The sequence below is a fragment of the Vairimorpha ceranae genome, assembly GCF_000988165.1.
Source record: "Vairimorpha ceranae strain PA08 1199 chromosome Unknown NODE_11, whole genome shotgun sequence".
Classification (NCBI taxonomy): domain Eukaryota; kingdom Fungi; phylum Microsporidia; family Nosematidae; genus Vairimorpha; species Vairimorpha ceranae.
Window position 1 is genome coordinate 38,684 of NW_020169306.1, and position 17,118 is coordinate 55,801.

The following is a 17,118-nucleotide window of genomic DNA, read 5'->3' on the forward strand; positions in this document are numbered from 1 at the left end:
TTACACACCTCTTCAACAATCTTCGCCATAGTTAATTTGTATTGTAACAACTTAACCTCTGCAAAAATTATAGGCTCCTAGTCACAGTCAACTCTTGTTGACTCGTTTTCTTTTGAGTTTACCATATTATAGTTTCTAATAATTAGAGTTAAAATTATACAAATTCATAACAAAATATGTAAAGAAGCAAAAACAATTTTAAGTTTTATGATTCCATTTCTTTAATTTATTTTAGATTTAAAAATTTAGCAGCCTAAAACAGAAATTAAAGCATAACTGGCCAAACAAATTTATTAAAAATCTTAATTATATAAGCACAAAAAAAACACAATTTAAATTATCCACTTGACATTAGATTTCTGTGGTATTTAAATTAAATTTTGCAAATTTTTATACCCATAAAATGAACGTATTTACAGCCAACTTACATAAAAACGAAAAAAGGTGTATTTTGCTTTTTATTTGTTACATGTATACGTTATTGATTAATTTTACTATACTTCTGGCACAGTATAGATACAATTTATCGGTTTTGGCATCAAATACTACAACAATGGAAACTTCCTTTATTGTTAAGCTTTGTAATTTAGATAATAATGATTCTGAAAGTATAGGAATTAATGATTCTGAAAGTATAGGTATTGATGATTCTAAAAGTATAGATGTTGACGATAATAAAAAATTAGTAGATCCAGCAAAAAGAAAAAAAGTATCGAAATTATGGCGGCAAATTTTATTAAAATGGAAGTGGATAGTAGGTGGTGTATTCACAATATTATTATCATTTATTGTTATCTTTTGTGTAGCTTATGCAGGTGAAAATGTAAAAAGTTTAGTGCAAAAAAATGTACCCCATTCAAATTTAATGACAAATAGTACATCGCCTTTTGATGCTGTAAATAATAACCAAAGCATAGTAATTAAATCTAAGAATTCAAGTATTTTCAAAAATTTCTTAAACGAACCCTGTTGTTCATGTAATTCTGGCTTTAATGCTTTGGAGTTTATGTTTGGTAAGCCTGAATATATTGAATTATATAAAAAAATTTACAAAAATGGTCCCTTATTCGTTGATACGAAAAATGTTGTATATAAAAATTGTATTAAAGAGCCGCATGAAGAAATGATTAAATTTTTGCTTAATTTGAGTGATAATTTGAAATCTACAGCTACTGTTGTAAATGCATTTTTAGTGCGAGAGATTCAAAATTCTACAGGAGATAAGCTTGGATTTTTTGATAATATAACAAAAAACGATATCATTGATTTTAACAAAGCCATCTCACAAGATAATTGTCAAAATACCAAGAATGATTTAACAACTAGTTATTTTATAGATTTGTTTAAAAATGATTTTATATTCTCAAAAATGATATTTGTAAAAAAATATGATCTTTATAATGAATCAGAAGATTATTTTTTTGAATTTTTAACGTTGTGGACACAACATGTTAAAAATATTAACAAGAAAAATGACGAAATAATCTGTAAACTTTCGATTAATCGATATAAGTTAGCATTAGGAAAAATGCATGAATTGCTATCAAAAAAACTTAAAAACATGACAGTAGACCAAAAGTTAAAACTTGAAGATTTGTACCTAAAAATTTACAAATTGGATTCTATTATGTCAAAAATAACTGGTAAACTACATAAATTGTTTGGTATCGACAAGAGTCAACTACAAAATTTTAAAAATTCTAGTAATTATTTTGATATTCTGTTAGATATATTGTTATTTGGTACTTATCATGATCTTTTTGCTAAATGAAGATCTACTCTTTATGTTATTTTAAAACTTTATTAAAAAGCACTAATAAAATTTTTAATATTAATTAAAAGTAAAAATGTATTTTTAAAATCTTAAAAATTGGCAAATAACTTATGGAAATGTACAAACGACATAAGGCTTTTAAAACTATTAGGGATATAAACATTTAGGATTATTTGAAAGTGCATAAAGTAAAACATGTACAAAAAATATAGAAAAATCATAAAACAGGTAAAATATATGTTTAATATTAAAGTTTAATTGCAAAAAAGTAACTGTGGCAACAAACCAACATGCACTGTCACTGGCGAACTACTACAAAAAATGATTTAATACTAAATGCAATAATTATTAAGAGGTTGAAAAAGAGTTGGAATAATTTCTTGAATATCACATCTGCTAACAGCCATCGTGTAAATAATTACATAACATAAATTAAAGTTTTTTATTGGAAGATTTTAATTGAGTATTTTGTTTGATAACAAATTAAAAAGACTATTTAAGGAGCTTTTTTTAAAACTATTTATTAAAAGGTTTATGAAATTAAATGTGTTAATTAAAAAACCTGTGGTTCTATTATTGAAAAATATTAAAAATGAAAGACATGACTGATATTTCTGCAGAAACATTATACATTTTTAAGAAAAGAGCTGGGAAGATATAATACAAATACAGGCTTTAAGAGTGAAAGAACATTAATACAAATTTAACACAACTTAGAAAACTCTAACAATCGATGCTTTATTAGAAGATTAATATTATACACAAAAAATAAGATTAATACACATTTTTAAGAATATTATTATTATTACAGTTAAAATTTATATTACAGATTTAATATATAACTGTGATATTGTTTATCACAGTTATATATTTAACTTTCTTTGCCATAGATAATTATTTTTATTTCTACCCTTCGGAATTACGAAGAAAAAAAACTATTATCTGATAAATTATTTGACCTAAAATAAAATATCTTTAGTTACAGTAATATCAAATTAAAACTATTGACTTTCTAAATAAAATTTTTATAGTGAAACCTCGAAAAAATTAACAATACACAGTTATCCATGCTTTAAAAGTACACATTTTTTTTGGTGGAGAACCGTTAAAGTTCTCTTATTAAGAATCTTAGACGATTTATTATAAGATTAAGATTTATAGGCTTGGCGTGTCGTTCTTATGTGATTTAAAAAATAAGCCTATATTTTCTAGTAATAATTCTTTCGGGCACAATACAAGGTTTTAAATAAAAGGCTGCGCTGTATAGCTGAGATCGTTTTTTCACATCTAGTCGCCTACCTGTCAGTATTGTCAAAAATTTAAAAAAGACTTTATTTTGTCCTTATAATATTATTTTTTACCTCCATTTAAAACTACTATTCATGCTGAAATTTCTATACATTTGCCATTGCAAATTCTTTTGCTCTTTGTATTGCAACGTTTTATAATAAATTTTTATAAACAACAGTTATTTAAAAACAATATTGCATTAAATATTTAATGTCAACATTTTTTGTAGTTAAATAAAAAAAAATAAAAGTTTGTTGTAAAAAATAAAAACATTAAAAGAAGAAAAACCACCAGGCCACCAAAAACTCCACTGTAAAAACAAAACATTAATGTTGCGCTTGCATGCCAGCATACCTTTACGGCCTTGCTTATAGGAGAAAAGAGAGTCCTCAAGAATACATTATTCTTGGTCCACTTAAAGACCATCTCTCACCTTAAGTGAGTTTACAGAACAACATCGCCTAGCTCAATACATCAATTAAGAACACAACTCAGTTCAGCGAAGTGGTAAAGCAATAGTATTATGCCCAACCCCTCCCAAGTCAAATGCAGTTAATTAATTATTTTTTATTTATATAGATGTTAAGTAAAATATAAGAATAAATTTAAAAAATATGTTTTTTATAGTCTTAAAAGATTGTCTTGACTAGTTGTGTACTAAAATATTGTAGTGCTTGGTTTCTAAAAAAACAAGTTGATTTTTTTTTAAAAAATTAATTCTCCTAAGCTTCATAAAAAAAATATTTGTATTTAATAATTAAATTTAATTAAAAAAATTATACTCAAAAGAGTTTTGGATTTCAAAACGTTGTGATATTAAATTTTAAAGCTCTCTTTCTGATCTAATTTAAAAATATAAACAAATCATTTTACTAAAATAATAATTTATTTTTCTTCATTCGTTTCTTTATCTTCATTTCCCTTTTCATTATTTTTTTCTTCAGACACTTCTTTTTCCGCATCCTCAGATGTTTCATTTTTCTTATTTTCAAGTTCTTGAGCTCGTAATTTTTCCTCTTCTTCTTCTTGTTTCATTTTCTTCAATTCTTCCTCTGCTCTTACAATTGCAGCATCAAAATCGTTTTTTAATGCATCAAAAGGCGATTTGTCAAAATTTGAAGCAGTAAATAAATCTAATCGTAAATTTTTATCAAAAGCTTCAAGTTTATAATAAATTCCTTGTAATTTAAAATAAGAAGGTGTCGATTTTTTGGCAAATTTATCTTTACATTCATTTATAGATGTTTTCATATTAACAATTTCTTCCTTAATACTACTTTCCAATCCCTCTAATTTTTTACTAACAAAATCCAACTGTTTAATTACGTCATCTCGCACTTTCACCTCCTCTTCAATTTCAGAAACTGAAGGAATATCAAACAAGTCCATAGCAACCTTTTTAACTATTTCTTCATCTTCTTCATTAAAAAGCTCCTGCAAATTTCCAGTTATAGCATTTAATAAATTCATAGCCATGGTTTCTAATTCATTTCTCATATGTCCTATTTTTTCAATATTGGTTTCAAGAAGTCGATATCTTTCTTCTGTATTAATCAATTCTTCTTTTTGATCCGAAGACATTTCAAATGTTGTATATTTGTAATCAATATCTTTATCATCTACCTTTACTGATTTAACATCAATAAATCCAAGTTTATTAACTTCTATAGTAATTTTTACTGCTTCTACTTTATCAGAGGATTCTTTATTTATTTGTAAATCTCCAATCTTAAGTACATCTTCGAATATTTCTAAGTTAAATGCATCCTTCTGTTTGTACGTAACACATTTAGATGTTCCTATTAAATCTGTTTTTTTTAATATTTCTGTAGATTTTTCCGCGTTTTCTAATTTTATTGAAATGCTTCTACCAATAATATCATTCATTTTAAATTTATTAGAAACTACAGAACAAGCTAGTCCCAGTGCTGTACCAATAGCACATGATTCTGTTAAATCTAAAGTAGATTGAATATCTAATTTATCACTTAAAATATTTTTAACTAAAAATGAAGATGAATTACCCCCTGTAATTTCTGTTACTAATTTAGTATCAGATTCTTTTATGACATCATTAATAAAATTAGTTAATTTATTAGTACTTTCTTTACATGCTACAATGTATTCTTCTTGGGTAACTTGTATGTTAATTGGCGTTTCATTAATATAAATCTGTATATTAGCCACTTCCGCAGAATTTAACACTGTTTTTAACTTTTCAAGATGTCTTAAAATATTTTCTTTGCATATTATTTTATCTGGAATGCTATATTTTCGCATAATTAAATTAATTAATTCATTGTCAAAATTTTGCGCACCCACCTTTATATTATTTATGTACAAAGGTGTTAATACAAAATCTTTATAAGTAAAAATACCTGCTTCTGTTTTTGCGTGACCAAAATCCAAAATCATAAACTTTTCTGGTATTTTCTCTCTACGAAGACAAGCAAACATTGCTATAGCAGTAATGTCATTAAAAAACCTTTCTAATTTCATATTACAACATTTCATAATATCAGCCAAAAATTTTCTATCTGTGTACGTACAATAAGAAGGAATAGATACACAAATAGAAGGAGCTCCTCTAGTATTATTTTTTATTATCCTATCGAGATACTTCATAAACATCATGTAAGCTTGGCAATTTTCAGATTTTGATAAATCATCCCTAAAATTTCTGTATCTTAAATTTATGCTTCCTTCATGTTCACCAGTAATACTGTTACCGAACTTTCTTATAGGAGAAGTAAGTTCTAAAAGTGTAGGAATAGCTCTTTTGCCCTGTTCGTCTCCTAAAATTTTACCATTATCTTTTGATGATGCTAGTGTAGTTTTGTAAGATCCAAAATCGATGCCTAAAAATTCCATTCTGAGGGGCAAAAAAAATATTTTTTTATATTTTAAAAAATTCTAGAAAATTCATGAAAAATCATATAAATAATTGGAATTGACTTTTTTTCACTAAATGTGTAAAAATTTTAAAAAAATTGTTAGTAAATTTATTTAACTATATAATTGTAATGCTTTGTTACAAAAATTATTGATGAAGCTTACAACTTTATTCATTACTAAAAATAGATTAGTTTAAGGATTACAAGAAAATATTTTAAAAAGTGTAAAAACAATTAATTTAATATTTTAAATATAAAGTAAATAGATATTTTATGATTTAAATAAGTGTTAAATGTTTTATTAAACGTGCATAAATAGTTTAATCTTTATTAAATTGTTTATATTTATAATTCCTTATTAATAATTCTTAATCAAGATTTTTTAATATAATTAAATTCTTTACTGAATATACAAGATTTGTATAATAAACACTTTAGAACAGATGAATTAAATATGTTTATTAATTGTATCAAAAGTATTTAATTAAAAGCAAAAACATAATATTATCTAAATGATAAATTTAATATAAATATAAAAAGCCTTTTTTTGTAACAACAATATTAATAATTCATTCTATTTTATGTGTATTTAACTAAAATATAGCAGTAATCAAATAAAAATTAAGAATGAGAATGTGTTAAAGCCATTTTACCTGAAAGAAAATAATTTAAAATAATATTAATTTACCAAATACACTATATTTGAGATATTTTTGAAAAATGAACTTTAAAAAATAAATAATTATTATTATGCTTTTTTGTAAATAAATTAAACTATTTTTTAAAAAAGTATAAAAGCATCAAAATATTCCCACTCTATGAATATTTTGTATTTATTTTCTCTGAATTTCTGTACAAATCAATTTCCGGTAAATTACGAACCACTTACTTACGATGGCTTAAGAAATATTTTGTCAGGATTTACTAATCATTTTCTCCAGCATGTCGCCGATAGCGAAGAAAGAACTTTAAAGTATATTAATAAGACATTGGAATCTAAATTTAAAGATGAAATGGAATTACATACAAAATTATTGGATACAATGTGTAAGTTTAAGAAAAAAGAACAGGAAAGAGGAAAAAATGATTCTATGGCACTACTGATACCATTGTTAAAAGCAATGAAAATAGAAAACACCGATAATGTACTACTAAGCTTATTAACTAGTAAAGGTGCCGATAATAAAATGCTACCCTTTCTAATTCATTTAATGTCATCAGGCGGGACAACGACTCGAAGTCAACAGCAACCAAACCAGAATATACTTTTAACTACCTTGTTAAGCCGATTAGATGAGGATGGAGATAATGACAAAACACTTTTAAATTATTTGTTATACCAGACACTATCAGAAAAGCAAGATCAAACATGTCCTGTGACAAATCAAAATCCTAATTTATATGGACCCTCAACAAGTAGTGCCCCTTTTATTCCACCTACGATTTATGGCCCATCACTAAATGTAAATCCTCCGCCTACAGTTACCTACGGCCCATCACCTGCTGTTAATCGTGATCAATGCTTTCCCAATGTAGCAACATCTTGTCCGCCGTTTCAAGAATCATGTCCTTTAAATCAGGGCATAGAAACACGGGAATATGGTAAAAACTATGGCCGTAGACCTTGATTTTATTAAAATGTAAATATTTGTTATTCTGTTAATGTTTTATCATAAAATTTATTTAGTATGTAAATTAAATCACAAACTCATAAAATATACTCTTTCATTTCAAATAATGTAAATATATACAATAACTAAATATTTAATACTTTTTAATAAATTAAAATGCGTTGTTTCATAATTATAATTTATTAATATTTTTAATAAAATTTACAAAATTGACTAATTTTTTGAATAAAATAATTTTTTTATGTTTATTTTTCTGTATTTTTGCATATTTTTAAATTTTGCTGTACAGCTTTAATATATTTACATCAATTTTTTTTCATAGAAAAACAATATAAATGTTACTTTTTCCTATTAGTATCTATTATTAAAAACTTTAAATTAATAATTAATTTTATTTACAATTTTTACACATTTTTAATTTATTAATAAATATATTAATTTTTTAAAATATAAAATTTACAAACACTTTTTTTAAAAAAATATATTTTTACACCATTAAGTAAATAAAGTTAATGTAATTTTATATAGCTGTAAATTATTTTAAATAAACTTTATTTTTTTTTAAATATAAATACTCCTTTTTTTCTATGTTCATGTATTTTTTTACTCTTATACTATTTTTGTACACTTATTACATCTTTGCTACGGAACAACAGCATTTATTAGATGTTGATTCTCAACCATTTTTAGTCGCAGAAAATTTAACATTCGAAGAAAGTACATTATGTCAGAGAAAACAACTAGATTCTAGTGAAATACAAAATTTAAAATTTTTAATAAAAGATTTATTTTCTAAGAATGAAGAAAAAATTAATAATTTATTAAATATCTGTAGTAGTAAATTTGATATTAATAAGTCTTTGGATCGTCAAAGTGAAAAATTGGAGTTACATCTAAAAAATAAATTTGATATTTTGGAAGAAAAAAATTTGGAAAGACATTGTGAATTGAGAAACGAGCTATCAACAATCATTTCTAGTACTATTGAAACTGAAATAAAAAAGAATATATCGGCCGTTACAAATCTACAAACTGGTTTTTTTGATTTTTTCAACAAAAAACTATTACCTTCACTAGTTTCAGAAGCAATTGTTGTCACTTTACATGATTTAAATGAAAATTTATTCTCTAGCATAAGAGAATTTTTGAATGATAGCGAAGGACGAATAGTTAAAGATTTAAAATCTTACATTAAATCTAAGGAAAATAAAAGCCTGACGAAAGAAATAATGGTAAGGATGATTTTAGAAAATTTAAAACATGATAAAAAAATGCATTTGCTTTTATATCTATTAAATAAGAAAGAGAAAACATCTGCTTCACCATGTAAAGAAGATGAATTATCTTTTAACTAATAATTAAAAATGTAAATAGTTTTTTATTTTTTGTATTTAATTAATTTAAAAAAAATCAATAAAAATTTATCAGCTGTTTTCTTCATACATCTACTTTAATAAGACAAATAATAAAAAAGTAAATAGTATTATATTTCTTGTATTTCATCTACTTCAATGAAAACATATTGTTTTTAAAAAATTTTTAGTAATTTATTTTTGTATTTCGTTTACTTTAGAAAAAATTAATGAAGGTGTAAATAGTCTTTTATCTTCTGCATTACATCAATTTCAATGAAAACAAAATGTAATTTTTTATAAAATAACAAATTTATTTAATTAAAATCATTTATTTATAAATGTCTCTCGTATAAATCCAATTTCTTATCAACCAAAGCACATAAATTATAATTTTCTTTCACTAATCCTAAAATTTCATCATCCTTGTCTTTATTTTCTTCTACGTTTCTGTAAAATTCATCAGATACTTTTTCAAACTCTTTTATGCACACAATAAGTTCATCATCATCATTATTTTGCACAATTTTCTTAGAATAGTCATCTAGTAAATTCTCGAAAAAATCTACATTTTCTTCTAACTCAGACAATCTAATTTCTTCTTTTTCAAGTAAATCATAGAGTACTTGGTAGTTATTTAAACTATCTAACAGTTTTTCATCTTCTTCGTATATTTCTTTAGCTTTAGAATTAAAATCAGCAATGTTTTCTTCTAATTTACGTGTTTGTTCTTGTATTATTTCATAAATAGACATTTGTACAAATGAAGTATTCTTTTGTGTATTAGTTAACTTACTATTTTCTCCAAAGATAGATGTTTTATTAACAGAAACATCACTAACATTCGTTGATTCTTTGTTTTCTTTAACAACCTCTGCTTGCTCTTCTTTTGATGGTAAATTAGAAACAACCGGTTCCTTGCTAGTTACACTTGTAATTTTCTCTCCTCCTACTTTTTGTACACCAGAGACAGGTTGAAAAATCGAAACAGGTTCCTGAGGTAATGTATTTACTGCTGATGCAGTGTTAAATGGGGCTGTGGTAGTAGTATTTAGAAATGGATTGGTCGCATTTGATGATATAGAGGTTGGTGCTGTTTGATTTGTATTGGTAAAAGGATTATTTGAAGGCTGTACAGTATTTGTAAAATTATTAACATTTTGATTTACTGTACTTGGTATACTAGATGTTTGGGCAGTTGTATTGGGCTGAGTAAGAGTAGAATTCTGTTGAGCGGAAAAAGGATTTGGCTGATTGAACATGTTAGTCGATGGCTTTGAAGAAGTACCAGTGAATAAATTTGATGTTTGTGATGTACCAAATGAATTAAATCCAACCCCGCTTGAACTTTGTGTCCCACTTGGCTGACCAAATTGCGATGATCCAGCTGTGGCGGTCTGTGATGATCCAGTTGTAGTAGATTGTGGAAATCCTCCAGTCGTAGATTGCGGAAATCCTCCAGTTGTTAATTGCGGAAATCCTGTTGTAGTAGATTGTGGAAATCCTCCCGTGATAGACTGTGACGATCCTGTTGCATTAGATTGTGGCCATCCTGTTGCATTAGATTGTGGCCATCCTGTTGTAGTAGATTGCGGAAATCCTGTTGTAGTTGGTTGTGTTTGTGCTGAATTGAAGCTAAATGGATTTGTAGGCGCCGTATTCTGTAAGTTATTATTTTGCGTATTACCAAATATACTACTAGATGTTTGTAGCGGTACATTGGAAGAATTTTGCTGCGTGGAACCAAATAAGCTTGATGTTGTATTTGACTGTGAACTACCAAATGGATTAGAATTTGCAGTAAATTGTGAAGTTGGTCCACTTGACTGCAATTGTGTCGAATTTTGCTGTGTTTGTCCAAATAAAGACGGCGCATTGGTCTGCGTCGAACCAAAAATATTTGCTGATGTCGAAGATCCTGGTTGTGCAGAAGAAAAAAAAGAAGGTTGTGAAGTCGATGATTGCATATTTGTAAACGGATTTGCTTGATTTCCTTGCTGTACATTTGTAAAAGGGTTTACTTGATTTCCAAACTGGCTTGTCAAGGGTGTTGATTGACTTCCAGTTAACATACTACCAAATGAATTCTGTTGAGTTGTTGATTGCTTGCTAAGAAAAGGATTATTCTGCTGTAATTGTGAATTAGTCTGCTGCGTTGATGAAAAAGAAAATGGTTGAGAAGCTTGAGATTGTTGTTGTGATTGATTTCCAAACGACGAATTGCTTGTTAATTGTGTACCTCCAAATGGTAAATTATTTGTCGATTGCGTATTTAAAAAAGGGTTACTCTGTTGATTAACGAAGCCGAATTGTTGCTGTGGCTGATTTCCATTTTTCAAATTTCCAAATGGATTGGTATTTTGTTGTTGCTGCTTTTGGTCTTCATCCTTTTTTTGATTAAATAAGTTGAAGTTCATTTTAAGGGCAAAAAAATATTATTTTTAGTAGTAAATTACGCTTTTTAAGCTTTTACTAAAGTAAATTTCACAAAACAACGATCATTTTGTATGTTTAAAAAGTTTAAAACGACGTATAGTGTAAGATGAATTATTACAAGAAGTAGCATTTTTTTAAGACCAATTATAAACTTATAAAAAAAATAATACGTTGCGAAAAGTTAATTATTTTGCTTATTACAAAAACACTAACACTTTTCGATGTTTATATATAGTTAAAAAGCATAATTTATAAAAGCATACTAGCACAGTAGCAAATATTTTTCTTAATGATATAAATTTTAAAACATTGTTGAGTTTCTAATTAGCAATATAATATGTCATTTAGCATAGGACGGCATTGTTTTTCAAACAAATTCTATAAAGTTTTTAATAAAAAAGTTGGTATCTTTTATTTGACCTATTTTTCTCTTCACAGGCTTTATCTCTAAAAATGTCGCTTTTTCCAACTTTCATCCCTTTTCTCCCTCCATTTTTTTATTTTGTAATTTTTAAATAAATTACGGCGGAAAAATATATTAAAAAACAAATAAAAATCCTATTCGCCCCATAAATATCATTTACAACCATTTTTATTTAATTTATTTTAGGTTTATTTAAATTGTAATTAAATCGTTGTGATATTCTAATACACAAAACCAAAAGTTTTTATATATTTTACTGTTTAAAATATTTTTAAAAAAGTTAGATAAATTTGTAAAATTATAAATTGTTAAGGCATTACTTTAGATAAAATTTTAATTGAAATATTTGACACTTTAAAAAGACCTGGGATTTTTTTACAGAACTCAAAAAAAGTTTAATTTGAATTGTTGAGTTTTTTATAAAAATAATAGGAACAGTTATGACAAAATAGTACTATAAAAAAGATTGTAAGTGTTTTTTACAGCATTATTTTATGAAAACAAAAATTTATTAGAATTTTGTTTGCTTGCAAGAATTTTTGTAATTTTTTTGAACTGATATTCTTTAGAACTTAGTAATTTTTAATAAACGCTTTTTAAATTATGATAAATAATTGTTAATTTTTAATAAATTTTCTAAAATTTATAACAGGACGCACATAAATTAAGCTGATATATTAATTTAAAATTTTATAAATTTTTAAATTAAATCTCAAGATAGTTTTGCTGACAAAAACATGCATATAAATTTAATTTTTTTGCGTCAGTTTTACACACCATTACAGTATATTTTTAATGCTAAATCTTGGAAATAAGAATGTTCTTATTTTTAATTGAATTATGATTTAATACATCCAACCAATTAAAAAATTTAATTTCTAGTATTTAACGTATAGAATTCTCTTTTTTTAATTAAGTTCTCAGTATTTTATTAATTATTTAAAAAGGAATAAGTTACCCCTCTTTAAAGGATGATTATGTATTACATATCAGTATTACTTATTTTTACAGTCTTATTCCACACAGAATATTTATGCGATTACTCTGTGTATTACAAACATCCATATTTAACATCCATGCTTATTTTACCGATTATTCCATGGAATTATATTTTAGCGTACAGCTCAAAATTATATTTAAAAAATATGGTTTTACAAATGAGGACGTATTTTGTAAACAAGATTATGCTGGTTTTCACGCTTTTTATGTTGACTTTATTAATATTAGATAAGCCAATTGTTAGTAGATATATTTGGAATGAGAATTTAGAGATTATTATTCCTAAAGGGAATAATATTTCTGTTTATTATATTTTTAATACAGATACAATGAATGATGGATCTGTTGAAAATTTTCTAGAGAAAGCAAAGATGTTTAAAGGAGATGTTTTTAGGTACAGCTTTGGAGCTGGTAATTATGAAAATTTTGAAAATTTTAATAAGGAATTTAAATCTATTAAATTTTCAAAACTCAATCATATTAAGTGTTTTGTACTTTTTATTCCATTTTTAAAGATTCAATATTTTGATGATTTAATTTATGCTGATTACACAACTACTAAAAATAAAAAAGATAAGATTACTGTTGCAGACACGGGGGAAGTTGCAGAAAAAATTACAGATAAAGGAGATAAGGTTATTTATGCAGACACGGCGGAAGTTAAAGGGGAAATATATATACCAGTGCCACCACCCTTTAAATCTGAATCTTTAGGGTTTTTCTTGCCAACATATGGTACGGAAAGAGATAAGAAAGAAGAAGTCGGGAAGGGTTTACAACAAAAAAATAAAAAAAGTGAATTTACAAAAAACGGACAAAATTTGAGTTTTGCGGAAGATTTGAAAAAATCTCTTGAAAACATGCCAAAAAAAAACTGTATCGAGGATCGTACAAAAAATCTTAATTTACAAAAAAAAGAACAATCTTCTAATGATTTTCAAAATGAGTTATCAAAATTTGTATTGAAACGAAGAATTTTACTTGGATATAATGATTCGAGTTCTTCAAAAGAGAATAATGAGGAAGTAGAAGAGAGCGAAAGTGATTCTTTTTTTATTTTTCAACCATCGAAATTGTCTGCAAACGTAAAAATTATTTGCGATGAAAAGGATAAAATTTGTGAAAATAACCCGGTAAGTAACTTACAACTAGGTTGTAGTAAAAATAATGACATTAAATCTTTGATAAATCATAAAAACGATACTACTATTCATTCAAGTTCTGATTCTAGCGATAAGTTAGATACAGTTACTAGAACTAAAAAAAAATGGAATGTAAAGTTAAAAAAAGTTGATAATAAATATTTATTAAATAATACTAAAGAAAATAATGTTCAAGACACAAATGAAAATATCAATCATTTGCAAGTAACACAGGTTAAAAGTACATCAACCTCGGATTTAAATAATAACTTACCACAAAAGGTAGAGTCAAATTTAGATTTAAACTTTTCATCAATTGGAGTAAAAAGTGGTAGTTCTGATTCGACAGAATTCTTATCTGCTGAATCCTCTGATACCTTTTACTCCGCGACTTGCTATAAAGATGATGAAGAACGGGCAGAAACTATAATTAATAACACTTTAGATGATCTTAATAGTACACTAATTACTACGTTTGAATCCAATATTAATGAGGAAAGTGGGCTATTAGCTATGTCTGAATCTAATGCTTATACTGTTGATGAAGTCGACAATGAACTTTTATATTTGCCCAAATCTAGTATTAATGAGGACAATGGATCATTACACGAAACAGAATCTAATATTCATGAGAATAGTGAACTAGTTTATACATTAGAATCTGATATTAATGAAAATGATAGTGGGTTGTTATCTACATCTAAAGATACGGCAAATACAACTTTAAATAAGAATAAGGAAATGGACGATAATTTATCATCTACATCAGGATCTAATAAAAATACGCCAAATGAAATGTTACCAAACATGAATACGACAGACGAAATGTCATTAAATAAAGTTGAAAAAAATAAGCCTGCTTATACTTTTCAAGACATGATAAAAAAGGGTTCTGAAAAGCTTACTAATAGTTTTGCTACAAGTATAGATCCTAGGGACAAATTTTTACAAAAAAAATGTACCAATGATTCAAACATTTTCACTAGATCAGCAATGGTTGATGATTTTGTTCATCAAAGAGATGTAGAAATTAATACTGAAAGTGATAATGATGGCTGGGATGATTAATTAATAAACTTTATGTTAAAGTAACATTTCTTTAAAAAAGTAACTTTCTCATAGCTTTTTATTTTATTCGTCACTTTAATATAATTCTGTAAAAATATGTGAAAATTTTTAAGATAAAAAAGTAATTTATAACTAGTATTAAACATTTTTTAATCTAACAATTATTTAATTAAATTTGACATTTTATTTATGTTTACAAACAAATTAAAAAAATATTGGTATAAAAATAACTTTCAGCATAAATTTTAAATAAACAGAAAATATTTCGTAAAAATCTTGTACAAACCATCTACTTTATTTTGCTTATCATAATAAGTTTTTTTCTATTTATAAACATTTAACTTCTTCTAATATCTGATCAACAACACGAATAAGTTCTACTGGATCCATCCCCATTTCTATTAGCTCATACATACAATTAATAATTTCGTCATTCACAAAATCAATGTCTAGCTCTTTGCAAAATTCCTTAATAAGATCCAAATTTTTGTTTATCATTTTAAGGATAAAAATAATTTTATTTACCCCCCCTTTTGCATGAAAGATCTAGAAATATTTTTCTCTGTACTTTTTATTATTTCTCCAATAATAGGCTATATTCCTCAACTGTACACTAGACAGATAGTATTTCCAGAATTTCTGTCTGCTTTAACAATATTGGCTAACATTCTTAAAATAATACATTTTACAGGAAAATCAAATGCTTTTACAGTCATTCCTCTACAAGGAATGTTTACTATTTTACTGCATTCATGTTTACTCCTATTTAATAAGTCTATTTACTCGGTGACAGAAGAAAAAATTATGAAAAAACTTAAGATATCTTCTAAACAGATATATGTTTCTTATATCATATTGATTTGTATGTGTATACAAATATGTGGGTTATTTACAAGATCTTTTGAATTTTGTGGAATACTTTCCCTTATCTTTGAGGTGAGTGTTAACTCTGTACAGTTACTTATAGAGAAACAGAAAAAAGAAGTTATTGTGGTAGATGTAAATAAAAAAGTTAGATCACAGAAAGAATTATACCTTGTATGGATTATAGGAGATATTTGTCGAATATTTTTTATGGTTTGTGCTGATACACCACATGTTTATACAATCGCTTCACTAATTCAATTAGGCATTGATGGTTATTTACTTTATAATTAATTAAAAATAAAGTATTAAAAATATTATACAAATATTTATTACATAAAATAACACTGTCTCGGATATTTATTATCTTCTAATAAATATCCTTTTTCTTTTATATAATTTTCTCCATACACATGTCCACTGTCATAAGCAAAGGCTCTATTCTCTTCTGTAATAAGATCTTGACTTCCTTTACATAAAATTACACTATGTTCTCTTCTGTTAAAAGGAACTTCTCTTCTTAATCCTATAAACATACATGCAGGACACTCTTCATTAATAAATTTATAACACATTTTTGTTTTATATGAAATAATACCATATTCTATTCTTTTTTGAATTCTAGTATTAAAAACACCAAATGCTTCGTACAATTCAGCAAGCGGAGTCTCATCATCGACCAATTTATCTTTAATGCATAACAAATTTATATAATACTTTTTAGGAATATCATTTTTCTTAAGAAATGTAATGCATTCAGAATATTTCTTTAATAAACACATATTAAGAAAATGTCTTATTTTTACTTTTTCTTCAATGTTGTATGTTTTAAAAATAGTTTTATGTTCTTTTAAATATTTCAATAAATCCTCATATTTATTATTTCTATATTGATTTATTAATTCATCGGTTTCTTTAAAAAATAATATATCGCTTTTTTGATTAAAAAAATCACTAAGCATTACTGAGGCCTTATAACATCTATTTATATTAAAATATTCAACAATTGCAAAAATCAGTGAATTGTATTTTTTTCTTTCAGAAATTTCTTTATTAATGTTTTGTATTTCATTTATATTTTTGTTAACAAGATCTTTTAACCTGTCAAGTTTATCATTGAAATCTAAAATCTTGTTTTGTTTATGCAATAAAAATAGTTTATCAATAACACGTCTTGTATTTTTTATTATATTGTTTTTTTTTATTTTAAGAATAACACACATATCCATAAGGGAAAGAAAATC

The 17,118-nt window shown here is 25.6% G+C and overlaps 9 protein-coding genes across 9 annotated transcripts; 5 read left to right on the forward strand and 4 right to left on the reverse strand.

The window, feature by feature from the left end:
* Positions 1 to 403: 403 nt before the first annotated feature.
* Positions 404 to 1,771, forward strand: AAJ76_1100039087 (hypothetical protein; the record flags this gene model as incomplete). Its single annotated transcript, XM_024473755.1, has 1 exon — positions 404 to 1,771. One exon carries the CDS (start codon positions 404 to 406, stop codon positions 1,769 to 1,771), a length of 1,368 nt encoding a protein of 455 aa, XP_024331565.1.
* A 2,178-nt stretch (positions 1,772 to 3,949) lies between these two features.
* AAJ76_1100044618 (heat shock 70 kda protein 4l) lies at positions 3,950 to 5,935 on the reverse strand (the record flags this gene model as incomplete). The annotated part of the gene is made up of 1 exon (XM_024473756.1): positions 3,950 to 5,935. The coding sequence occupies one exon, from the start codon at positions 5,933 to 5,935 to the stop codon at positions 3,950 to 3,952; it is 1,986 nt and encodes a 661-aa protein (XP_024331566.1).
* Positions 5,936 to 6,776: 841 nt separating this feature from the next.
* On the forward strand, positions 6,777 to 7,586 carry AAJ76_1100045460 (hypothetical protein; the record flags this gene model as incomplete). The annotated part of the gene is made up of 1 exon (XM_024473757.1): positions 6,777 to 7,586. One exon carries the CDS (start codon positions 6,777 to 6,779, stop codon positions 7,584 to 7,586), a length of 810 nt encoding a protein of 269 aa, XP_024331567.1.
* Positions 7,587 to 8,182: 596 nt separating this feature from the next.
* Positions 8,183 to 8,944, forward strand: AAJ76_1100046866 (hypothetical protein; the record flags this gene model as incomplete). The annotated part of the gene is made up of 1 exon (XM_024473758.1): positions 8,183 to 8,944. One exon carries the CDS (start codon positions 8,183 to 8,185, stop codon positions 8,942 to 8,944), a length of 762 nt encoding a protein of 253 aa, XP_024331568.1.
* Positions 8,945 to 9,276: 332 nt separating this feature from the next.
* Positions 9,277 to 11,358, reverse strand: AAJ76_1100050041 (nuclear pore complex protein (nucleoporin nup116); the record flags this gene model as incomplete). Its single annotated transcript, XM_024473759.1, has 1 exon — positions 9,277 to 11,358. One exon carries the CDS (start codon positions 11,356 to 11,358, stop codon positions 9,277 to 9,279), a length of 2,082 nt encoding a protein of 693 aa, XP_024331569.1.
* Positions 11,359 to 12,772: 1,414 nt separating this feature from the next.
* On the forward strand, positions 12,773 to 15,010 carry AAJ76_1100051456 (hypothetical protein; the record flags this gene model as incomplete). Its single annotated transcript, XM_024473760.1, has 1 exon — positions 12,773 to 15,010. The coding sequence occupies one exon, from the start codon at positions 12,773 to 12,775 to the stop codon at positions 15,008 to 15,010; it is 2,238 nt and encodes a 745-aa protein (XP_024331570.1).
* A 327-nt stretch (positions 15,011 to 15,337) lies between these two features.
* AAJ76_1100054191 (hypothetical protein) lies at positions 15,338 to 15,508 on the reverse strand (the record flags this gene model as incomplete). Its single annotated transcript, XM_024473761.1, has 1 exon — positions 15,338 to 15,508. One exon carries the CDS (start codon positions 15,506 to 15,508, stop codon positions 15,338 to 15,340), a length of 171 nt encoding a protein of 56 aa, XP_024331571.1.
* Positions 15,509 to 15,547: 39 nt separating this feature from the next.
* AAJ76_1100054231 (udp-glucose pyrophosphorylase) lies at positions 15,548 to 16,168 on the forward strand (the record flags this gene model as incomplete). The annotated part of the gene is made up of 1 exon (XM_024473762.1): positions 15,548 to 16,168. One exon carries the CDS (start codon positions 15,548 to 15,550, stop codon positions 16,166 to 16,168), a length of 621 nt encoding a protein of 206 aa, XP_024331572.1.
* Positions 16,169 to 16,206: 38 nt separating this feature from the next.
* Positions 16,207 to 17,103, reverse strand: AAJ76_1100055786 (macrophage erythroblast attacher; the record flags this gene model as incomplete). Its single annotated transcript, XM_024473763.1, has 1 exon — positions 16,207 to 17,103. One exon carries the CDS (start codon positions 17,101 to 17,103, stop codon positions 16,207 to 16,209), a length of 897 nt encoding a protein of 298 aa, XP_024331573.1.
* Between the last annotated feature and the right edge of the window lie 15 nt (positions 17,104 to 17,118).